This window comes from Camelus dromedarius, chromosome 12 (assembly GCF_036321535.1).
Source record: "Camelus dromedarius isolate mCamDro1 chromosome 12, mCamDro1.pat, whole genome shotgun sequence".
Classification (NCBI taxonomy): Eukaryota; Metazoa; Chordata; class Mammalia; order Artiodactyla; family Camelidae; genus Camelus; species Camelus dromedarius.
Window position 1 is genome coordinate 42,988,210 of NC_087447.1, and position 25,857 is coordinate 43,014,066.

At 36.0% G+C, this 25,857-nt stretch overlaps 1 protein-coding gene across 2 annotated transcripts in view; it reads left to right on the forward strand.

Moving 5' to 3' along the window:
• STK33 (serine/threonine kinase 33) overlaps nt 1-25,857 on the forward strand; it is a 118,414-nt gene that overhangs the window by 49,396 nt on the left and 43,161 nt on the right. For both annotated transcript variants that reach the window (XM_031460089.2, XM_010985927.3), the window contains exons 2-7: nt 11,924-12,314; nt 13,648-13,761; nt 17,326-17,439; nt 18,070-18,174; nt 22,503-22,641; nt 24,912-25,000. In XM_031460089.2, coding sequence (XP_031315949.1) covers nt 12,090-12,314; nt 13,648-13,761; nt 17,326-17,439; nt 18,070-18,174; nt 22,503-22,641; nt 24,912-25,000 — 786 coding nt within the window. In that variant the 5' untranslated portion in view covers nt 11,924-12,089. The remainder of the gene's footprint in view (nt 1-11,923; nt 12,315-13,647; nt 13,762-17,325; nt 17,440-18,069; nt 18,175-22,502; nt 22,642-24,911; nt 25,001-25,857) is intronic.

Below are 25,857 nucleotides of genomic sequence, written 5' to 3' on the forward strand. Positions count from 1 at the left end.
ATCTTGATGCTCATTCATTTTAAACTCCTGTTTAGGGAGGAGTCTTTTCTCTGCATTTCCCAACCTCCTTTGTAGAAACTTCCGCCCTCTAACAGAGTTAAATGGATCTTCTTTCCTGTTGCCTTAGGCTGAAGTGCTTTCCCACATCTTAAGTAATATTTTTGCTTAAGTGCCCTGTTGAAACATTTTGTTTGAAAGCCATTCAGACTGGTGTGAGGTGATACTTTATTGTAGTTTGGTTTGTATTTCTCTAATAATTAGCAATGTTGAGCATCTTTCATGTTCCTTAGAACATAAAGCTTTTATATTTATATGTAAGTCTGTATGTACATTAGTGACAAGAAAATATATGATGTTTTATAGATTTTCTTTTTAAAATTATCTACTTCTGGTGGTGGTCTAAAGACCTAAGCTCCGCATGAATAGACTCTACTGTTCACTTGGTAAAAGCTAGTAAATGTAGGCCTAATGCCTGGGTCAATTTATTTATTTCTGTGAGCCTAGCATTCTATTTCCTATCAGGATTCATAGTTAAAATCATATCACCTCTTCTCATCAACAGTTTTTTTGTCATAAGGGTAAAACTACATGGTTGTTTCCATCAGCCTTCCCATGCTACAGAATGTTTCTGCTTTGGAATTTTCACTATAAAGCAATCAACAATGTTTGCAGTTTTCTGTTTGTAGTATAGTAGAAGATCTGTCTAGGGTAAAAGTCTTGCTGATTTTAGGTTCAGTTTTATTTGGTCACCTTTTATCAAATGAATTTATGTCTACATGGCTAACTTTTGCTATCTGATTAAAAAGCATACTTTGAAATATAGAAATACAGCATTCTTTGAAGGACTTTCAGAGTTTATCATTTCATCAGTAAGACATGAAAAGAGAGTCATTGATCATTTTTGCAGAAAAGGTTTGGAAATTCATATTTTTGGACTTTCACATTTGTCTGCATGGACTTTGCAGAAACAATAATCCTATAACCACTAGTCCCTGAACATTCTGATATTTGTTGAATGGATATGTGGTTAGATATGGTATTGTTAAACAAAAGTACCTTTCAGTTTAATTTTAATCAGGATCATTGATCTATTTTTATTTTAGGAAATAAAGGAAAATTTAATATTCATATTAGTTTTAAAAATACTATAGAGGACATTTCAAATCTTCATCATAAAAAAGACAGAAATGATGACTTCCTTTTAATTGAAGAAAAAAAATCCCTTGACTTCAAAAAAGAAATCCTCTCTATTCTCAGTTTCTTTTAAAAATCTTGAACCTGTCAGTGAAATTGTGTAATCTAGTAATAACATGCCTAAGGCTTATTGCCTTTTCTTGGGCAACAGTATCAGCAAATGATGTGCTCTATCGATTTTAATCACATTGTTTTTGCAGTTCCATTGCAAGGTTTGGAAAACTCACCATATAAATAAATCCATGGATGCAGATACCTCTTTTTTCTCTGAAAACCTTATCATTTATATATTATTCCTTCTTGATCAGTTGTTAAAGTATAACATAGAGCAGTAATGTTTTGAGAGACTGTGGCCTTGGCTAGGCTAAAATAGTCTCCTTGATATTCAGCATTACATATTTGAAAAATAAAATTCCTATAAATGTGATATTTCAGTGCCTGTAGCATTCAGAATTGAACATTTCACAGGCTGCCTGTGGGCCAGTCCAGCAAGCCATTCCCTCTACAGCTCAGCTGCGCACATCTAGAGTAAGCTCCCATAAGGTTATTTCTAAGCTAGCTATGAACTAATTAGATGGCGATTTGTATTTTGGAACCCATGTTGAACAATATTTAGAGCATTAGATTGAGAGATTATGACTGGTAAAATACTTTCCTGGTGCTACTTTTGGCAGAGTTTCACAATAATAATAAAAACCTCTACTAAGAGCTTACAATGTATGAGGACTTGACATGCATTATATCCTATCCTTATAACAATTCTGCCATGTAGGTGTATAGACCCCCTCTATATATTTTGCATATAAGGAACCTGAGACCACATATGTTAAGTCACTGGGGAAGAATTTGAACCTTGGTCTAACAGTAAAGCTTGGGTTCTTTCTGACTATCAAGGGCAAATGAATTTCAGTTAAAATTTTCTGTAAGTGTAAAATAGAATCATTAAGAAGACTCCTGAGATTTAAATGCTCATGAATTGTTTAGAAATTTGGGGTCTTCAGACCCCAAATGGTAGAATGGTGCTGTTGTTCTTGTTGGGACTGATGAAGCTTTTTTTGCAGTAGTGCTGAAGTTGGAGTAGGGATATGTGCATGTGTGTATGAAATAAGTAACTTAATATTTTCTGTGGAATTTATAGTAGTAAGCTTCCTTTGGTATTTTTTGTTAATTTGGAACTGAAAAGAAATAATCCATATATTCTGTCATATTGAAACATTGACTCTAGTGAAATTGTCATTAAATTCTAATTTGTTCATATGGCAGTAGATTTGGATTGACTGTACCGACTAGGACTTATTCTGCATACTTTAGAACTTTACAGTTTATATTTTCAGCATCCATTGAAGCCCTGTGTCCCTGCCGTGGATGGCTAAGCTTCAGATACTTGCTGGATGAGTTAGTTTTGGCAGTTTGGTGGCCACTCTCTCTTCACTCCAAATCTGTGGCTAATTGGTGTCAGGGTTGTAAGTGCTCACCTAAGACTCTTTGCAGCAGTCCTTTCTTTCTTGCAGCTCTCTCAGAATGAGAACCTCATGTTTTACTTCACCTCATCTGTCTTTTGTGCCTGGTGGAACCATAATTCTTAAGAGAAGACACCTTTGTTTAACCCTGATCTTTCCTGGAAGTGCTTCTTCCCTCTTCTCATTACTTAGTACAGACCTGGCTTTCTCTCTTCTGTTATTCTTGCCTTCAAGTGGAAACTGCCTTCTTTTACTCCTCTTGAACCATAGGATCTGGGCCCTTGCATGTGCTGGTGTCCCTGTCTAGAGAGCATTTCTTTGACTTGTTCACCAAGTGAACTCCAACTCATTCTTTAGGACAGTTTAATAGATGCAGACAAAGCAAAAGATAAAATTCAACATCCATTTATGACAAAAACTCTTTAGAAAGTGGATATAGAGGGAGCATACCTCAGCATAATAATGACCATCTATGATAAGCCCACAGCTAACATCATGTTCAATAGTGAAAACCTGACAGCATTTCCTCTAAGGTCAGGAACAAGACAAGGACGCCTACACTCACAACTTTTATTCAACATAGTATTGGAAGTCCTAGCCACAGCACTCAGACAAGAAAAATAAATAACTGGAATTCAAATTGGAAAGGAGGAGGTAAAACTGTCGCTCTTTGCAAATGATACTATAGTATACATAGGAAATCCTAAAAATGCCACCAAGAATTATTAGAGCTCATCAATGAATTTGGTAAAGTGCGGGATCCAAAATTAACATATAGAAATCTATTGTATTTCTGCACACTAACAACAAACTATCAAAAAGAGAAATTAAGGAAACAATTTTATTTATCATCACACCACAAAAATAATAAAATACTTTTGTACTTTGTACATACCTGTCATTATCTTTACTATAATCATTATTGGTAAAGCCAATGTCTTGGTAGTCTCTGTGTTCCCAGCACAATCCTTGGTACATAACAGGTACCCAGAAAATGTTTGCTGGGTACGTACACACATGGTTAGATGGCTGGATTCTCAGTTGGTCCCTTCTACTTGGACCTCTGTTGATCTTTTCTTTTAGCTCATTACTGCCCTCTGGACACTCTTCTTGGCCAGACATACAGAACCCTTGCCGGTAAGTGCCTTTTAGGTCTCATTTCCCCTCTCTTTCCTGTCTTGCTGAATTTAATAGCCATGCCACATTGATGCCTGAGATATGACATTCTAAATGCTTTTGCTCTGGCTGTAAGTCTGGGGTTTGTGTGCTGCAGATAAATGGCTCATCATTAGGAGTGAGGAAAACAGGCTCTTCCAAAAAATTAGTATCTTTGCTTGGAGCAATTTGGCTAGGGAGCCTGAGAAGTTTTATCTATCTATCTATCTATCTATCTACCTATCTATCTCTATATATATATCTCACTAGAATTTTTTTGGTCTTGGCTATGGCATGCACACTTTATTATGAAAGAAAAATGAACCAGTCATTGATAGTTATACCATCTGCCAAAAAGTAGTGATCTTTTGTTGAATATGAAGATCTGAGTAATAATAAAGTTTATTATGACCAAGGCTTGTAGTTGTTGGGGACTAGTCTTAGCCTGCAGAAACCCTTAAGAGTTTGACAAAATGGTCCCTCACCAAAATAAATACTTGTGTCTGTGCATCGTTCTAGATTCCTGAAAACCAAAAGTCTTGAATAGAACATAATACACATCTTGTCTGATAGGGGGCCTTTCAGGAAGCAGGTGGAAATTTAGAGTAGAGGATGGAGGTCAGGCCTAGTATGGGGGTTTTGGAGTTTTGCTCTAGAATGGGAGTTTCAGGATAGAGTGAGGGTTGGGTTGTAGTGCAGTTTTTTGGCCAGGAGACTTCCTCAAGGATGTTATTTGTTTACATGATAAGCCACTGGCTTTCTTACATCAGGCAGCTACATTGCATATTATTTGTAAGCTGGAAAACACTGTTTCTGTCAATCAGTGAATGCTTTTCAATCAATAGTCCTTATTTAATAATGGAGGCCTTTACTGGATACAAGATGACAAGGTGAATAGAACTTAGTTCCTGCCCTGGAGGGGCTCACAGTTAAGAGAAGTATTTTTGTTGTTGTTTTCTGTTTTATTAAATTAATATTACCTACACAGAAACTTGAAAACGGGGATCATGGAATCTGTTGTTGGTGTTTTGCTGTAGACTGTTTGGAGTGGTCGAGTTTTCAGACATCTAGCTACAAGAGAAAAGTTGCCTGGATACCTCTAAGTTGTGCTCCCAGTATTTGAAATGATCTGGAGGGTCAGAATGCCTTTTCTCGTATGGTATGAAACATATGGGTTTCAGTATTATATCACATTTTGCTTAGCTAACTAACTAGTTTCATGGAAAGTTGTTGGCTTTGGAAAGTTCCTTTCAATACTCCTGGGAATATTTCTCATTCAGGAAAGGTCTCTGACTACACAAATTTACAGTAATATCTTTTATTAATCCAAAAATACTAGTTGGCATTTGATAAATGAAGCTAGCAAACCTTTCAAATTTGCCATCAAATTCTTCATCTTACTGATCTACTGCTAATTGGATTAAGATTCCTTTTGTGTGTGAGAACATTTAAGTTCTAGTCTCTTAGAAAATTTCAATTATGTAATAAGTATAGTGTCATCAACAGTAGTCACCATGTTATACATTAGCTCTGCAGACCTTTTTCATCTTACGACTGAAGTTTGTATCTAATATGTGAGGTGGTGGATGTGTTAATTCGATGGAGGGGAATCTTTTCACATTGTATACAGTTATTGAATTATCATGTACATTTTAAATATCTTAACAATTTTGTTTGTCAGTTATACCTCAGTAAAGCTGGAAAAGAAGATTCCTGAGTACAAGAAGACTATTTTCTTTTAAGCGTCCTGAGTGGAGCACAGCTGAGTGTTCCTGCCACAGTCCTCAGCGTGGTTCTGCTTCTCTTCTGGACTCTCTTAGCAACCTTGTGTTTTTGGCTCCCTTAGCTACATGTGGGCCCATTTGCTCACTCTTCACCTCTTATTCTCTGATTTCATGAGTTGGAAGGTAGACTTATTTTTGTTTACTTAAAGTATCTTTTCCTCTACACTTTATTTAGCTTTTTCTTCTCTAGCCAGCAGGCCACCACTCCTTAGCACATCCAGCCTTCCATCCAGCTCACCCCTTCCACCTCCTCACTATCACCCTGTCCCCCATGGTAAAGCCTAGCAGTGCTGCTCTTTAAAGGAGACATTCAGATGGGCTGGGGTGAGTTTGGAGGCTGTAACTAGTTTGGCCTGGTCTGTGGTAGGAAAGCAGGACCCTCAAGATAATACTGAAACCTCCACAGCAGAGGTGAGGTCAGCTGCCACTTTGGTTCCTTTAAATGTCTGCTACACCTCAGTTGATCATTAGAAGGGGTGATTCATCTTTGTAGACTTTTAAGGTTAGAAGGAACCTCAAGGCATCCTAGTCTGTGCTTAAATGTCTTGTGTGGTTTCCTGCCAGCTGACCTTCCATTCTCTACTTGGATACTTCTGGTGACGGAGATGGTCTTTCCTTTCAAGTTTGACAGCTCTAAATGTTAGGAAGCCTTTGTATTAGATTGAAATTGGCACGCACTCTCTGAATCACGCATGAACCCTCCTTTCTTTGATGACTCTTCTATATACCTGCCTATCGTTCTGCCTAAGTGATACGTGATTCTGGCTCTTTCCCACAAAATGAACACTAACAAATTTTCGTTGAGTGTGTATTACGTTCAAGGACTAGTCTGTGCCTACATAAAAGTCCCTGGCTTCAGGTTGCTTGTAACGTACATGGAGAAAAGACAGTGGATAACAACAGGAAAGAATCCGGGAGAGGGTCTCCAGGTTTTATCCAGCCTCTTTAAGCCAAACTTTCTTAGTAAAATCTATTCTTACCTTAAACGGTCAGCATGGGGACCACATTTAAGACTGTCTCTCCAGATAGACTGGGAGTTTGGGATTGATGGGTACATATGACTATATGTAAAGTGGATAAGCAGCAAGGATGCTTACAGCACAGGGAGCTATATATTCAGTTTCTTATAATGAGTCTTAATGGAAAAGAAACTGACAAAAAAATTATGTATGTATGTATGTATGTATATGTATAACTGAATTGCTTTGCTGTACACCTGAAACTAACATTGTAAGTCGACGACACTTCAATAAAAAAGATAAGAATTTTAAAAAAAAGACTGTCCCTCCAGATTACAGCTTAATGAGTGAGGAATATTATTATACACATTAAAATTAAAAAACTAATAGCACACATTAGCTGTTAAACACTTTTTATGTGTCTCAAGTAATGCAAAATTTAAGTATACTCTAAATCCTTTTATAAGACAGCACAGACTGATTTCTTTAATCATGACCTGAATGGAAATAGTAAACAAGTGCTGGTCTCATTTAAAATATAGCAACACTATGATCTAGAAAGCCCAGCTGGCCCCTCCTTAGGTTCTGTATGCATGTTATGAAAATAAGTAGTTGAAAGGTGAATGTACAGTCAATTCGCTTGGTCTGCGTAATGTCAGACAATCCAGTTTTTTTCCTTCACTTGAATAGAACACTTCTTTTTTTTTTTTAAACTGAATCGACTGTTAGGTTCCTTGTAGACATAGTCTTAGCAAAGAAAACTAAAAAATTGCTTTGGAGGATGAAAATTGTAGCTAGTTACATCTCATAAAACCATTCTTGTGTTCATTTTCTTCAGGAAATTACTGTAAGTGTATCTGCCAATATGGAAGAGACCTTTTTATGCTTAAATAAAAGCTCAGAGAGTTTCCATATCAGAGTTGTTCCATTGACTTGTCTTATTCCCGAAAAAAATGAAAACCTTTAGCCAAAGGAAAGCTCACATGTTAGTTAAACACTGACGAGATTTGACCTTTTTTTATTTGTTTACATTATGTTTAATACCCATACATGTCTAGTCTTTGTAGACACAAAGAAACACTGTAACATTAGAAATTTCTTTGGTTTTCTAATGTATCTTTATATCGAAAGTCTTACTTAAGCATAATTCTTTGATTCTATAGAAGAGCCATTTGTCTTTGTATTTACATAAAGATATGTTAGGTTTGCAATACCTGATTCATTTTTTGACCCTAAAATATGAATGACATCATTTGTCCTGCTAGACAGGAGATTTATTTTAGTAGCAACTCTTTCAGATCAATTCATAAATGAGAAAGAAGTAATTGTTTCTGAGTAAACGTTTGTTCTATTTTGGTTTTTAAGCTAAAATAATTAGAATTCAGCCAGCCAAAAAGAAATTAAATTTGAAATCCAATTCTTGTCAAGAAATTTTGCATGAAGCTATCCAACCTATTGTTTTAGAATTGCTGGGGTAGGAAAGTAGAACGTCGCTTTGGCAAAGGCAGTAGTCGGTGTAAGTTGGAGAGCAGAATTCAAGCTCGTCAGGGAGTAACAGGATCTCCTCTGCTTTCTGAACACAGCTACCAGATACGTCCAGTGTAACAGATATGTCAGAACCTGGAGCGAGAAAGGACCTGGAAGCCTATGTCAGTGTCAGTGATATTGTGATCATACAATTTGTTGAGAAATTGAGGGAAAAACTAAAGGAGATGTTTTCTGAATAGAGCGAAGAAAAAGATAACTATTTTTCAATGCACAGGAAAAAAAATCTGTCTTAAAAATGGAATATGTAATATTTAAAGATTCTATTGAAAGTTTGTGGAAAGTGTGTGTGTGTGTGTGTGTGTGTAGTAAAACCTGAGGGATTTGGTAAGTATGCTTTAGGAGTACTGTTCATAATGAAGGAACACAGTTACATTTTAAATAAACCTTTACATTAGGAACACTTCTTTCAGTTTCTTATAAAAAGTACTATAAAATCAGTATTCCTGATGTGTGCATAAAATGCTGCTTTACACATCTGCCATGGGACTTTTCTACACCTGTGGAGAGGAAGCACTATTTTCCGTAACTGAAAGGCTGTTATTGGCAGATCTACTCTACTGCTCTGAGTCATTTATGTTTACAGGTTTTATATTTAACCTGAAATGCAAAGTATGTTCTTCCAAGGCCTAAGTTAAGTCATTTTGCAAAGTGTAGACAGGTACATTCTGAGTTTTCTTTATCTTGCTACATATACTTGAAAAATAAGGTCAAGTGTTCTTAAGAATGTGTGTGTGTGTGTCATCAGTTGTCATCAGTTGCATTCTTTTTTCCCTCTACCTGTCTGGAGGGTGCTCTTTATGCACCTTTTCCAGTGTTCACTATTATGAGTTTTAATCACAGCAGGAGTTTTTTCATACTACTTTGATGAAAGGTCATACTTACTGGGCTGACTTGTCTATGATTTCTGTCTAATAACTTTAGAATATGCTGTACATATTACCAGGGATAAATACAAGTACAACATTTAGGATTTTTGCATCAATTCACAAATAAGATTGGCCTGCAAGAAATCCCTTTTTGAGAACACTGCCATGATCTGATTTTGGTTATTCTAACTGACTGAAATAAATTGGATGGCTTTCATTGCTCTGAAACAATTTACATATATGGGATTTTTCTGTTCCTTAAAAGTAGGAAAGAACTCTGGTGTAGAACTTTCTGAGTGAAATGATAAAATGCTATGAATAAAAATAAAGTAAAGTAAGGAGACAGAGTCAGTGGGCCTGCTGGTTCAGATGAAGTGGTTAGAAGAGGTCACTCAAAAGAGCAGAAATCATCATGAAGTGAGGGAGCAAGCCATGCAGATATTTTAGAGAGGAAGCAGAAGGGCCAGAGCTGTGAGAAGGGGATATGCTTGGCATATTCAAGGAACAGCAAAGGAGACCAGTGTATCAAGAGCAAGGGTGAGACTGGTAAGATATGAAATCTGAGAGTAGTGAGGGGTCAGTTTATCAGGGGCCTTGTAGTCAAAATGCAACAAAACCTACATCTTTTTTCATTTCTGTTCATCTTAAATTTTGTTCCTTAACCATGTTTTTATCTCATTTTGATTTGACTGCTCATATAGTATATTTTTATCCTTTCCTTGATAAACATTTAAGAATATAAATTTTCTTGTAAGTACAGCTTTGCTTGCATCTATAAGGTTCATGATCATCAGCCACGAGACCATCCCCAAGCTACAAGGGATGCTGGGAAAGGGAGGATTTTAATTAGCATGTTGCTGCTCCAGGCAAAAATCAGGATTCTGTTAATAAGGAAGAGTGGGAAAATGAATATTGGTTAACTACTAGCAATATCTTTCATAAACTCCTATGGGCCTGGGAGATTTTCTTGTAGATTCCCATGTTATACAGATTATTACCAAGCATTGCAAGATGGAAAGATACCCAATTTATTTTATGAGACTGCCAGAATCTTGTATCAAAACCTGACAAAGATGAGTGAAAAGGAAAATTATAGACCAGTTGAACTTATGAATATAACTGTGAAAAGTCAAAATACAAGCATGTCCATTTTTCAGCACATTGAAAGAATCATCCATCATGATCACGTAGGACTCATACTATAAATGTGAGAATGCTTAATATTAGGAAAGCTTTTAATATAATACAGCATATCAAAAGATCCAATAAGAAAAAATAGAATAATCACAATAGATAAACATTCGATAAAAGTCAGCCCTCATTTCTGATTAGAAAACCAGTCTTAGGCAGGAAAATTGGAAGGATATTTCTTTAATGAAATAAAGACACCTACCTCCTGTTCTGGTCAGGTTTATTCCAGTTCAGAGGACAAAGATATATTCCGTATACCCGCAGCTTTATCAGTTTGTGACTATAAAATACACTTTTTTAAATTGAAGTATAGTCAGTTACAATTTGTTAGTCTCTGGTGTACAGCATAATGTTTCAGTCATACATATACATACATATATTCCTTTTCATATTCTTTTTTTTGTTTTCATATTCTTTTTCATTATAGGTTACTGCAAGATATTGAATATAGTTCTCTGTGCTGTACAGGATAAACTTATTGTTTATCTATTTTATATATAGTAGTTAGTATTTGCAAATCTCGAACTCCCAATGTATCCCTTCACACCCCATTTCCCTGTTGGTAACCGTAAGATTGTTCACTGTGCCTGTGAGTCTGTTTCTGTTTTGTAGATAAGTTCATTAGTGTCTTCTTTTTTCTTTTTCTTTTTTAGATTCCACATATGAGTGTATCATATGGTATTTTTCTTTCTCTGTCTGACTGACTTCACTTAGAATGGTGATCTCCAGATCCATCCATATTGCTGCAAATGGCATTATTTTATTCTTTTTTATGCCTGAGTAGTATTTCATTGTATAAATATACCACAGCTTCTTTATCCAGTCATCTGTCGATGGACATTTAGATTGTTTCCACAAAATACGTTTTTAAATAATATCTGTAGTAGGATGGCACAAAACCAGAATAACGTACTCTCAGTTACTTCTGGAAGTTTCTCAAAGTATTCTCTTTCACGTGCTGCAGAACATATTCTCCCTCCTTCCTCAGCTCACGTCTCTCTACCTTGCCACCATACAGCTACAATAGCTCCAGTTGGGTAGAGTGCTGGGTGTGCTTGTTCTACACACAGGAAGAAATAGCACCCACTAGTTCCTATTTTTCTATTTGAGAATAAAAACGAGGATACTTCTAATATTGCCTTTGAGCTTTCAGAATTAGATAGTTTTATAAAAATACAATTATCTACTCTTTTGTGAAGCATACAATATAGATTTGCTCTAATAATAAGTAGACTAAGGCTTAACTTTTGAAATCACAATAATGGATGTTTTATATCAGTATTTTTAAGCCTTTTTTTTTTTACTACAACACACAGTAAGAACTGCACTTTATACTGTGACCAAGTACGCACACACACTTTCTGTACATATGTATCTGCATATATTTTTAAAGTTTCACTGAACTGACCGAGGATCTATGCAATATACTCAGATATTATCTATTCTACTCTACTTCATTAAAAAAATGATAACCAACCCACCAAGTTGATTTCCTTAAACCATGCTTTTCAGCAGTTTTATGATTCCGAACAGAGAATGATTCTTTGGATTGTTAAATAAATAAAATGTCTAGAGTTCAAGAATTCAATTTTGGAAGATGACAATGTGTTGGTTTTTTAAAACTATGTTCTAATTTTATTGTAAATATTAACATTTCAGTATTGGCAGGATGCTTTGGGTGCTAGCTGCTAGTTTTTCTTTTATTTCTAGGAGAGTGATAGGATAAGAAAGAATTTTCTAAATGGTGATTTCTTTTCTTCCTGCAGCTCTCATGTGTGACTGTAAGTCTAGTGCATCATTAACCCAAGGACCTCACCACTTGGAAGTTACCGTTTTCACCATCAGCTTACCTTATCCTTTTTGGTCCAGTTCTTTTCTTCAAACAGTAAAAGCCTCTTTCTTTCAAGTTGCTTTTGGTGCACAGTTAAGCAAATGGCTGATAGTGGCTTTGGTAAAAAATCCACAAAATGCTCCAAATGTTCATCTACTTCTCAGAAAAATGTACTTTGTGTATGTTCTTGTAAAACAAGGCTTTCTCCAATGTCGGTGGTGGAAATGTCACAGACATCAAGCATTGGTAGCTCAGAATTTCCAGTTTCAGCAGAGAGAAAAAAAGAAAGACAACCCATCAAAGATACTGCCTCTGGAAAAGATTTGGTAAATATTGAAGATTATACATCTCAACACAAGTCGATGTTCCATTTCCTAATCCCATCCCTAGATTCCTCTATATCCCATGGGACCTTGTCAGCTACTCCGTTGCCTTCTTGGCTATTAAAGTAACTTTTTTTATTTTTATGTAAGACGTGAGAAAAGTTGGCTGGTAATTTCTTTTACAACATTTCCAACCACTGCCCAAATTAATGATTTCCCAGGATTATGCAAAAGAACTCTTTTTTTATTTTGTTTTGGGGGAAAGGTAATTAGGTTTACTTATTTATTTATTTTTAGAGGTACTGGGGATTGAACCCAGGACCTTGTGTATGCTAAGCATGCACTCTACCACTTGAGCTATTCCCCTCACCACTAAGAGCTTTCCCTGACTAAGAACCCAGCGGTGAAAGTGCCAAATCCTAGCCATTGGACCACCAGGGAGGTCTCCCAGGATTATGAATAATTCAGAATGTTATTCCAATGTCTTAAAAAAATGGTTTATAAAGAAATGAATTGGTTTTCAAATTGAATTAAATCTAGATTTGGGGACATTTTATTCAACTGAGGCAAAATGAGATTTATGGTTGTGGTTAAATGTACAGTGGTTATTATTTAAGACAGTTCCTGATTATCTAGATGGAATATCAAATATACCTTACAAAATTGATTTGCATTAGTTACAATCTGTGACCACCAGTTGGACTGGTTTGGGTGTATTCACCTTTATAGAGAAGAGGCACTGTGGAAGATTATTGTTAATATAGCACAGCTTTGGAGACAGAGAGCAGTAGGTTTAAGAAAAGTTACGTTCTTGGCCCTCAGATTTATACCTTTTCCAAATTTTCACCCTAAACTGTTATTTCTGATTTGTGTTGCAGTATAGTTATTGCCATATAGGTATCTCTGAGTGAGTTGTTACTATGTTATTTTCATTCAAGGCATGCTTCGTGAGTGTCTGTCCAGTGATTTTTTGTGTATAACCTATTTAAGGTGATTGTTATGTCTTGAAACAAGAGTAATTAAGAAAGCTGTGAAGTTGTCTTCTCTTGTGATTTTAAAGATTTTAAGTTCTAATATATCTGCTAGGCAGGTCATCATGCAGACTTGCCTGAATTCAGGAGATTAGATTGAATAATTTCTTAAGGTCTCTTTTAGTGTAATGAGTGAATAAATTATATAGGGCTTAGAATTTGAAAAAGACAGTAAACCATTTTATAAACAATAAATATCATGACATACATTAAAGATTTGTCAGATTATCTAAATTAGGGTTTTTACTTTGTCAACAAGTGTATTATATCTTAAAGCTAATTTAAAAATTTCTTTTTGGTCCAAGCCCTCAAGAACCACAGATGTAGAGAGAAAACCATCTCAACAACAATGGAGTCGGAGCAACTTTACAGAAGGGAAAGTTCCTCACATAAGGATGGACGATGGAGCTGCTATTCAGGTATATAGCGAACACATTGAAGCTACTGGAAAATTTCAGGTTTCTTCTAAGTCAATGTTAATGGCAAAAAAATGATTAGGGCATTTTTATTAGAGAAAGTGAGGACATTTTGGTCTCCAGGTCTTGCCTATTGCTGAGGGCTATTGTGGAGTCTTTATATAGACCTATTCAAGATGCAGAGAGAGAGCAACTGACTTGAGATGGTTTGGCTGTTCAATTCTTTGATGACTGGTAGGGGGCCAGAATTTCCCTCATAGACCCCTCCATCTTTTTCCAGCTTGTGATTGAATGAATACCAATGTGATTCTTCCCAGGATTCTAATTTTTATATGCAAATATGAAATAAATATTAGTAACATTTTAGAAATTAAAATGTGTTCCTTTAACATTGGATCAAAGGAATCACAACAAGAAAAACTACGAGAAGAAAACTGCATTAACATTAAATAACTTTAAAAAAATGTTTTAAGATATATTTGGCAATTTACTTGAAGTGGTCAGAAAAACTCCCTGAGAAATTCTGAGCTAAAAAATTTAAATCTCCCCCTTTAAATAAAAGGCCTGTATTAAAAAAAAATCCACAAATTTACTGAGTTTTAAATTTAGCCATAAGAACTTTTATAAAAGTAAAACATGTTCACTGTGAAAAATTAGGAAAATATTGATAAAAAAGTGAAGAAAATAAAAATCATGAGCCAGATGTAACCAGTTTTAACATTTATTACCTTTACTTCATTTTTCTATACATGTATATGTCTTACTCTATTTTTCATTCTCATTTTTTTCCTGTTTTAAATTGTGAAATATGTAAAATATATACATATTTTAAATAAATAACCTTAACTGGTATAATTGAAGTTTCTCTTCCCTCATTAAATGGATAGGCTCATTTTAAAGATATCAAACATTTCAGAAAGTATAAAAAAGGAAGTTACAGTAATCTAAAATTCTACCACCTAATGATAACTACTCTTAATATTTAAATGGGCATCTTCCCAGACATCAGTGTGAGCACCCCAACACGTGCTCATTGTCATAATGACGCATGTCACGCCCGCGTTCACACTCTGTAGCGTGGACTTCTTATATGTCAACAAGAAGACATCTACATTACCATTTAACAGCATCCTTTAAAAATTTTACAAGCAAGAAGTCATTTTCTCCTTATTTTCACCACTATGTAATGATGTCAAAGCAGTTCGTTGAAGAAAACGATTAGCTTATAAAAAACTAGTTGATCATTTGGGCTGTTTTTCTACCCATTCCTCATTTTAGAAATTCTATAAACAGTATTAAAATACTGTGTCCAAGTTGTGGTTCTAAACCACAGAGAGATAAAATGTTTAGTTTTCAAAGGACAAGAAAAAATGGGGGAATGGTTAGGGATTGTTGATATTTTTTTGTTCTGTGGGAATGAAAAGTTGAAGTTGAGATTTAACTCATTTTATACAATATATAGTTGGGAGTTACATGTAAATATAATAAAAATAAAATGTTTTGTCTTATTTTAATTATCTTAGTTTCCTGACTTTGATTCTCACTGTTAAGCGGTAGTAGGAAGAGGGAAAAGCCAAAAGTAATTACAAATCATTGGAAAGCAGTGTCCTGGGGACAGTCCCCTGGACAGGATGTGCCATGCAGGAGTCTAGGAGCCCCCATTCACAACATTCAAGAGCAACCTCTGGAGCTCCTCCTCCAGAGTTCAACTCCACACACCCAGTCCTTCGCTTCTCTCCATTATGCATATGTATAGAAGGTTCCTGACTGGCTGGGTGCTGGCTGGCTGGATTGATTGATTCAGTTCATTTATCAGCTCACTCTTTCATTCCACATTTGTACTGCTATTCCTTTGAAATGCCTTCCTTGCCTTGACTGGATTATAGAGAAAAAATTCTCAATTATTTTTTTGGCTTTGTTCCCTCACATGCCTGTCTCAGAAGCCATCTCTTTGATAATGTTTTCCCTTATTCTCCCAGTGTTTTAGCTCTGGTCTCTGGCCTCAATATCATTTTATGTATTTTTTAACTTAAGACTTTACAACTTAAGTAATAGTCTTGTCTCTTGAATAGGTTACAAATTATGAGAAAACAGGAATTATGTTTTATTCATCTTTGTAGCTCCCAGTGTGTATATATCACAAGGAAATATCTAAGGAAATCTATCATGTTGAAGCTGAACATTTCTTTCTTCTCTTCTCTTCTTTTTCTCTCTCTCCCGTTCCCTCCCTCCTTCGCTCTTTCTCTTTCCCTTTCCTTCTTTCCTTTCTTCCTTCCCCTCCCCTTTCCCCCTCTCCCCTCCTTTGTCTCCCCTCCCCTCCCTTTCTTCCTTCTCCCTTTTCCTCCCACGAACTAAGTATGAGTATTTTGCTGCAAGGTTTCAGGCAGACTTTTTAAAGGATACAAAAGAAACAGCTTCATAAAGTGTTTCTAGACCATCTTGGAAGGAAAAAAAATGAGCCAAAATCTTTGTAAACAAGAGAGTAATAATAGTGTTTGAGGACCAATGGGTACATGTTGAAGGAAGTCAAAATAAAGGAACAATCACCCCAGAGCAGAGTTAGGCCGAGAAGCCCTTCATGAAGAAGATTAGTAATTAGTTGGGCACTGGATCTTCTTTTACAAAAGTGAGAAAGAATGTAAGCAATAGAAGATATGGAGACTGGCAGTAATTTACTTGTTGCATGGTGAAGATGAAAGTAGTCACATAGGGAGAGCGGAGCATCTCCAAGGCAGGCTTCGGCTGGCTGACCCAACAGAGGCTTCCCTCTGTTGGCATTAGCTCAGGTGTTCTCTCATGTTCTAGTCCCCACACATCATGGGTCCAGAAGCACTTGTTAATGCCCTGGAGTTGGTTTAGACCAAGGAGATTGACTACCCCAACCAAAGTCACAAGAAATGAAAGTGGAAATTAGTTAACTACTTGTTATTTTACAATGTGAACTAGAATGCTTTGTCAAGACCAGTGGATTCAGTCTGATATGCAGAAGGATCCTTGGTGTGAATAGTGTTACTATGGATGGTTTTTATTTTTTTCTCAGAGCTGATTTATATTAAAATTTTTGTCACGTATTCCTTTTCCTAAAACAAAAGGAAATAAAAACAACAAAATTGATTTTTTAATGGAAATAGTATGTATTGATTTTATGGTATAGCTCTCAGAGTTTTGGGGTAATTTTTTTGGATGAAGGTATCTTATATATACATACACATATGTTTGTATGTATGTGTTAATATTCCATTCTCCATTTTTCTTATGAAGACATTTCATTAATATTTTAGTTTGGAAGAGGTTCATTTTATACTTTTGGCATTTTTCACATTTCCTCATTAGGATTTTTATGGTTTTCCTCCAGAAGATATTTAATGAAATTCATCAAAACTAATTTTTGTTTAATTAAGATATGTTTATTATAATACTGAAGCAAATATGTGGTGTCTTCTATTTGATTTTACCCTGGAGCAGAATCACTCTTCCCTTGGTTGGATACCTGTCAGCATTATGTGTTCATTTGTAATACCTGATGAATGACAGAGAGAAACAAAGAAACTCTTATTTTTTATCCAGGAAATCTATACCTTTGGAAGAATATTGGGACAAGGGAGCTTTGGAATGGTCATCGAAGCTATAGACAAGGAAACAGAAACTAAGTGGGCAATTAAAAAAGTGAACAAAGAAAAGGTAAGTCTTGTTAGCAGCATCGTACTCTTTCTCTCTCTCTCTTTTTTCTCTCTGTCAAATTTTGAGGGCAGGGGGAGTTAGGAGGTTATATAGTGCAGGGCTAAGTGTAGAATATCACTGCCCATCATTTCTTTTGGTATGTATATACATATAATCGAAACAAAACAACAATAAAACAAAAGAAAAACATTTTATTTTTACAATAACTAACATTTATTAGTTTATGGGAGAGATGCTTTATGTCCATTTTCTAGTTGATGTCCCTGGAAAGGAGATTTCATTTTTATCATGCTAATAACATCAAAGGATCAACATAATTTTGAAGGAAATATGAAAAAGCATATTAAAATTTTCAATAATGCTGTGAGGTGATAGAGACCTTTTGTAGCTAATTTATAGAAACAGTCCAAGAAACAGATGTAGTTTGAGGCCAAATTACGTATCACTTAAAATTGGACAAAGGAAAGGGAAATGCTTTAATCTTATTATGCAAATAAGTTGCATGCTATCTTTTGAAAAAGAAACTTTTCAAGGAAACATAGGAAAAAACATAAAATAACTGTAACTTTTATATTGAGGTAAGCAGTAATGAAATTCGTATGTGAAATCTATGTCTCCTCGTTATTTAAGGCTGGAAGGTCTGCCGTGAAGTTACTTGAACAGGAGGTGAACATCCTAAAAAGTGTGAAGCACCAACACATCATACATCTGGAACAAGTATTTGAGACGCCTAAGGTAAAGCTTTATGAGGTGCTGCATTTTGAAAATTGTTATTAATACAAAATGAACATCATTCCTTTGAGAAGTAATCTCTTTAGGACACAGACTCATGCCAAGGACATAAGCAACTATCACTGGAGAATGATGAGAGCATTCTGGAGGACTTTTTATTCTTGATTGTACAATTAGGTGTCTGATGGTTAAATTGGTGTCTTTAGTGATGTTTCTGGTGGCAGGTTGAAAACAAAAGTTTAAAATTGAAACAACTTCAGATATAACTCAGTAGTGATTAGAGCTTCCTTCAAAGTAGCCTTCCTTTTGCTTTGATCCTTGGCTCTCCATTAGGGTCTCTTGGAATATTGTCATCATTTTGCAAGGTTAGCTTCCCAGTAGAGTTGTCATAGGCACATTTGGCACTATGTAGAAGATATTTTGTATCTTACCAACATGTTTAATCTTCCTTCTTTCCTAGATGTTATCATTCTTGTGTTTTGGTGGTTATAATTTTCAGTTAGAATTGTTCTAGAGCCTGGCTCTTTGCTATTCTGCCTCCAGGTTTTTTAGAGCCTGTGGGCTTGGATGTTTCTCTGTTTGGAGGCAGTATGATATAGTGGTTAGGCAGGTGGACTCTGGGGTCAGATTGCCTGTACATTTTAATCCTTGCTCCACCACTTATTAGCTATGAGACCATGGGCAAGTTGCTCAGTTTCTCTATACCTAAGTTTCCTCATCTGTAGTGCTTGATTCATGAGGAGTGGTGGTAACTGTTAAAAGACCACAGTTATCTTTTGTGGGAGCAGTATATGGCAATGATGCCAAAAGGCTTCTCTACTTTTTCAATCTTAGAGTTGTAGCTTCTTTTATCCTCAAATCTTCTTAGGATAGTTTGGCTCTTTATCATCAGTGTTAACCAATTTGATTATGTTGTGCTTTCGTATAGTTATCTTCATGTTTCTTGTGCCTGGGGTCCATGGAGCTTCTTGGATCTGTGAGTTTATGGTTTTCATCAAATTTAGGAACTTTTTGACCCTTATTTCTTTGAATATTTTTCCTGCCTTCTCCCACTTTTGGGGATTCCAAGTACACAAGAGATCTCTTGATATTGTCCAAAACATACTGATGCTGTATTCATTTTTTCCAATCTTTTTCTCTCTCTTTGTTTAATTTAGCATAGTTTCTATTGTGATATCTTCAGATTCAGTAATCTCTTTTTCTGTAACATTGTGTGTGCTGTTTATCTCGTCCAATGGAAATTTGATTTGGATCATTTTTATGTCTTCCATTTTTCTACTTAATATGCTCGCTATTTCCTCCTCCTTCTTAAATATAGTTGTAATAACTTTTAATGTCCTTTTCTATTAATTCTACCATGTGTGCCAGTTCTAGATCAGCTTTAATTGATTGATTTTTCCCTCTTCATTATGGGTTATGTTTTCCTGCTTCTTTTTATGCCTGTTAATTTTTGATTGGATGCTGGCTATTTTTTGATATTCTTAGTATTCTTGAGCTTTATTCTAGGACATAGTTAAGTTATTTGGAAATAGTTTGATACTTTTGAAGCTTACTTTAAGCTTTGTTAGGTGGTGCCAGAGCAGTTTTTGGTCCAGGGCTAATTTTTCCCCTTAATGAGGTTAGATCCTTTTGAGTACTCTACCTGATGCCCCATGAATTATGAGATTTCCCAGTCTGGCTGATGGGAATATAAACTCTTCCTGGCCACATGTAAGCTCCAGGGATTATTTCTTCTGTTCTTTTTGCATAGTTCTGTTCCCAGTTTTGGTTAGTTCCTTCATATATATGCGCTAATTGGTGCTTTGCTGAAGGGTTGAGGGGGTCCATCTGCAAATCAATGGAGCTTTCTCTGTGCACAGCTCTCTCTTCTTCGGTGCTCCTCCCTGTGACTTTCCATTGTCTTGGCCTTCCTGGTCTCCCAGTGCCATCTCAGCTCATGTAGACTGCTGGACTCTGCTTGGTTTCCTTCTCCCTTCTCTGTGGCCTGGAAACTCTCTCTAGACAGCAAGCTAGGTTACTCATGGGATTTACCCCAGCGGTTCCCCCATCTCAGGGATCACTGCCCTATGTTGCCTGGTATCTAGTGTCTGAAAGTTATTTTATATATTTTGTCCATTTCTGAAATTGTTTCAGGAGGGAGGGTAAGTCTGGTCTGTTACTTCATCTGGGGCATGAGTAGGAGCCCAAATCTAGAATAATTTGAAGGCAAAGGAAACCATCATCTGTGATTTTCTTTTTTATGTATTGTTTGCCCTGATTCACATAGATCAGGTCTGCCTTTCTACCTCCCCAACTCACACAAATACCTAGACCTTCCACTGAAGCCATCTTAAGGATTAATGGAAATTGTCACCTGACTGGTTAGGCCAAGGTAGTAATACTGATCATCCAGTTTGACTATGTTATGGTTTCTTATGAGTCCAAGTGTTCTCCAGGTCTACATAAGTTTTCTAAAAATTATAGAAAGACTTGTAGAAAATTCTAGTTGATATAACTTTTATCAACTTACATATTTTAAATTGACATCAGTTTAAACTGTAAGCACTGCTAAAGTAACTTTGCCCTCCAAATAGTATGCTTACCATTTCATTTCATGATCCCTACAGTGCTGTCAATGGGAAAAAAATATAACCTAGTTCAAAAGCTTATTTATGTGCTAGATTTTGCAGAATTCTGAAGTTACTTTTGAAATTCTAAAGCATCCTGAGGTTTAGTGAATCAGAATTTTGACTATAGGAAGAAAGACCGTTGTTAGCCTTCTCCTCCTGTTTTCATGCTTGCTGACTGAAAACAGAAGTTGTACACAGAAGTGATGGGAATAGAATAGGATCAGATCCAAGAATCTTAAAAACAACAATGGCAATATCGTGGCATAGGTTAGAATGGAGACATGGAGGGTAGTCTGTGTCTGAAGAGCAGTAGGTATGAAAAAGATGTGCATTTTAGTTGACTGTGAACCTTTTTGACTCAATGTGACTTGGCTGTTGGAATACCTCAAGTGATCCTAATACATATCTACTGGAACAGCAAATATGAAAGAGACAATTCACCTGTGGCTTTTTACCACTTATACCAGTTAGTCACTAAGTCCCACTGTGTCTCCCTCCGAGGTATTTTTCACACCTTTTCCTTCCCCCCTTCTTGTCTCCATTCAGTGCCTCATATCCACCCTTGTATAAACAGGGGTCAGCCTACTACAGCAAGTGAACCAACAGGTTTTTTATGGCCTGTAAGCTATGTTTTTTACATTTTTAAATGGTTGGAAACATGTGAAAGAGTAATATTTCATGACATGTGGAAATTATATGAAACTTAAATTTCAAAGTTCATAAATAAAGTTTTGTGGTATTGTTTAGGGATACCTTCATGCTATAATAGCAAAGTTGAGTGGTTGCAGAAGAGATTGCATGGCCCGCAAAGCCGAAAATATTTGCTGTCTGGATCTGGCCTTTACAGAAAAAAGTTTGCTGAGCCCTGCTCTAAACTACTGTTGGAGTGTTCATTTAGAAATGCACAATTGATGTTAGCACATATCTTTCTCCCCACTCCAGACATCAGCTTAAGGATCGTCAGTGACTCCTTTCTGCATATGGGGGGAAAATCCAGATTCCTTTGTGTGACATCCCAGACTCTTTACAATCTGGCTCCAACCTCTTTTTTCTGGCCTCCCCCCTCACCACTCCACTCTTCTCTGACTTACCAAACTCCCGATTCTAGTAACACTGAGATATTGATGATTCTTTTTGTTTGTTTGTTTTGTTTTGTTTTTTTGTGGGAGAGGGGTTAGATAATTAAGTTTATTTATTTATTTTCCAGTGGAGGTACTGGGAATTGAACCCAGGACCTTATGCATGCTAAACACACACTCCACCACTGAGCTATACCTTCCCCCCAATATTAGCTATTCCTTAACTGCCAGTACTGTTTCAAGCTGGGAAGTCTTTGAAAATGCCATGTGCTCTGCCTGTTCTTGCCCACATTCTCTACCTACAAATCCTCCTCAGGCATCCAGGGCTGCCTGTAATGTCGCCTCCTCAGCGAGCATGCTTCAGGCAGAGGCTCCCCTCCTTGGTAGCCTCGTGGCATTCTGGGCATTCCTCTTCTCTTAGTACGTATCACCTGGTATTATAATTGTGACTATATTCTGAGCTCCTTGAGGGTAAAGACTATGTTCCTCTCATATCCTGCATAGTATCTTGTACGTAACAAGATTAAATTAAAATTAAAATTAAAACCATATTTTTACTATATATATACAATATGTAACATTTCAAAGATCCCAAACTAAAACTCTGTGTTGTCTCTCTCTCGCTTTAAACATATAATGTCAGAAAATGTACCTTGTGATGGAGCTTTGTGAGGATGGAGAACTCAAAGAAATTCTGGATAGGAAAGGCCATTTCTCAGAGAATGAGACAAAGTGGATCATTCGGAGTCTCGCCTCTGCTATAGCCTATCTTCACAATAAGGGTAAGAGGAGGACCGTCCAGCTCCTTGACTCTGTGAATGCACATGTCTCTTTTGTTTAAGAGTAATTGTATTCAGGATTCATAGTCACAGAAATAATGCCTCCTAATATATATTTGGAAGATTTTATTTTAAAAATTAAAAGTTTTTCTTTTTAACTTTGTAAATATATTTTAATTAGAAACAAGGCAGGTATACAATTACATTGTATACAAACAAGGATGACATTATGAACATTTCTGTCCAACAGTTGGAAAATAAGCTTAAGTATCAAAGCAGAAGTAGAAAAATCAATAATAAAAGTGAAATTTCTAAAAGTACTTATATCTTAATAAGAACATTAAAAATCTATATATTCTAGGCATTTAAATTTTTTTTAGACTTAATTATTAGAACAGTTTTAGATTCAAAGCAAAACTGAGCAGAAGTTACAGAGATTTCCCAGATACCTTCTGCCCGCACCTGCACATCCTCCCCCATGATCAGCAGCCCCCACCAGAGCAGTAGGTTAGTTACAATCGATGAACCTACACTGACACGTCATCATTACCCAAAATCCGTAGTCTGCGTCAGGGTTCACTCGTGTTGTACATTCTGTGGGTTTGGATAAATGTGTAACAACACGTATCCACCACTATAATATCATACAGAATCATTTCACTACTTTAAAATCCACATTTGAATATCATTCTAATTATTTGAATTGCTTTACTGTTCTCTGGTGTTGCTGCTGCTGTTTTTCCTCACACTCCTCCTTTTTTTCCTTCAACGTTAGTTTGGCTCACATGTAACTTTAGAAACATCTCATTTTACAGACAAGAAAAGACTTTGTTTCAGAAAGGTGAAGTGACATGGTTAGGTGTAGTAGAGCTGGTCCTGGGACCTGGGGATTCGTTTAGCAGATATTTCCTGAGCAGCTCCTGCATTGTGTCTAGTCCCAGAGTTACAGATTAAAAGACAGGGCCCCTGCCCCTCAGGGAAATTATCGGAGATTGAGTACCGAAAACAAACTGTAATGTGACGTGGTCATTTCTCTTGTGGAGAACTGTATAAAGTGCAGGGAGCAAAGGCGTATGAAGTGCCTCATTTGATGTGGAAAGTCAGGGAAGAATTCACAGAGGAAGCAAAACTTGAATTGAGGAACACAAACTCTGACAAAAAAGGGAGGCCTTTCCAGGCAGAGGGCAACAATTCTTGCAAGGACAGGAAAGCAGAGGCTTAATACTACGCTAATGTCAATTCTCCCACATTAAGCTATAAATTCAGTATAGTTCCAAACAAAATCTTAACAGAATTTTTCACAGAACTTGATAGAACTATCCTGAAATGAGTGAGAATAGTAAAGAAAATGATGGAAAAGAGGAATGATGGAGGCAGCAGAGAGACTTGGCCTGCCAAGAGTGAAGACATATTATAAAATTATATTAATTAAAATTGTGTAGTATCTATGTAAGAAGAGATAAACAGAGCAATAGAAACAAGAACAATCCCCAAAACACAGGCTGGGACTGTGTAAGGGAACCGTAAATGGTTAGGTATTGTTGCCAGTCCAGGGCTCATTTGACTGCATGTCTTTAGAAATTATGCATATAACTTTTTAAATTTAGGGAAATTGCTGCTATGGATGATGAACTGTATCAGTCACTTGCAAAGGGAGGATTTGGTACATGAAAGTATTTGCATGTACATAAAAATCCTACCTGAGCTCCGACATGTGCAACTAGAGATTTTGTATTTCAAGGATTTGGGGGTTTTAACATAGAAAGAGAAAGAAAGTGGTACTGAAGTTGTAGAAAAATATACTGAAATAAGTGTAGTTTGTATACAGGTAGCCATGTTGCATATGTTAAGCATTTATATTGGCCATGACATATGCATAGAAGTGAAGAAGTCATCCTTTATTTGAGGACCTGGAGACATACGAAATGGTCCTGGGCTTGTAACGACGTGTCCCCCTCCTCTTGGGAATGCCTAACCTTGGACAGGAGCCTCTTCCACCCTCACCAGACCACTGGTCACGAAGGGCAGCCAGTTGGAGTAGCAAATGTTTGGGGAGAGGTGAGGGAGCAAAGATAATGGCTCTTTGAGGTTAGAAATGTAGAGAAAAGGGATTTAAATATAAGGGAATGGAACTGGGCACAATTACACCTGGCACTCCTCAAATTTTTTAGCAGTGGATGTTAATTGGTCAAATATATTTCTTTGTTCTATATGTGTCCCCTCTATTTTTTCATTATTCATTTCATTTGATTTTTTATTTATTTTCTTGGTAGATATAGTGCATAGAGATCTAAAACTGGAAAACATAATGGTTAAAAGCAGCTTTATTGATGGTAATGATGAAATGAACTTAAACATAAAGGTAAGATATTAGAAATGGTGGTAAATATTTGCCTATAAACAGTTTGATAGCAAAGTGGCAAAGTACATCCTCTTTTTAGATACTCTGGGAAGCTTTTAAACAGCCAAAAATAAGTGGCTTGTGCTAAAAAAATTAAAATTTCACCAAAAGAGGTTGTAACTGACAAGAATAATTTTACAAGTTAGGTGCTGCTATTGAAGTTTTTAAGTACATATTCACTTGAATAGTTCTAAATCATTAGTTAATAGCAAACAAACAGATGCTCTGAATTCTAATTAATTTCAAAATTATGCCTGGTAATTGGATGTGAATGTGTTACAGATTTAGAAAAAAACGCACCTTGGCTGTGCTTTTGATACTAAATTAATGCTAAAGTCTGTATTTCTCATTGAAAAATTTCCTGGGTATTAATATTTATGTCCTAAGCACAATTAATGTGTCAGGTATTTATTCTTGAGGATTTTATTCAAATTAAGCATCCCTTAAGTGTCAAATAAATGATAAGATATATTATTTATTACTTAGCACTTTAATAGTGGCTGCTTTCAAAATATGTGAATGTGTTAATTTGGGAATAAAATGTTATCTGTGAATAACTCAGTCTGTTGCAGTTATAACACAAATAGATTTAACGCATTGCTGTTTTATCCAAGTAAATGTTCATAAATATTTCCATTGTACACTCTGTGAGGGCAGGATTTCTATATGTCTTAATCCTTGTTGGTACCTGGAGTTGTGCCTGAAACATAGTATATGCTCAATTAATATTTGGTGCATGAAGGAATAAATGCTCTCCAAAGAACTGAAATGGATCATGAAAGCTTTTGTATATTTGGTATTTGAATAGATTTTCTGTG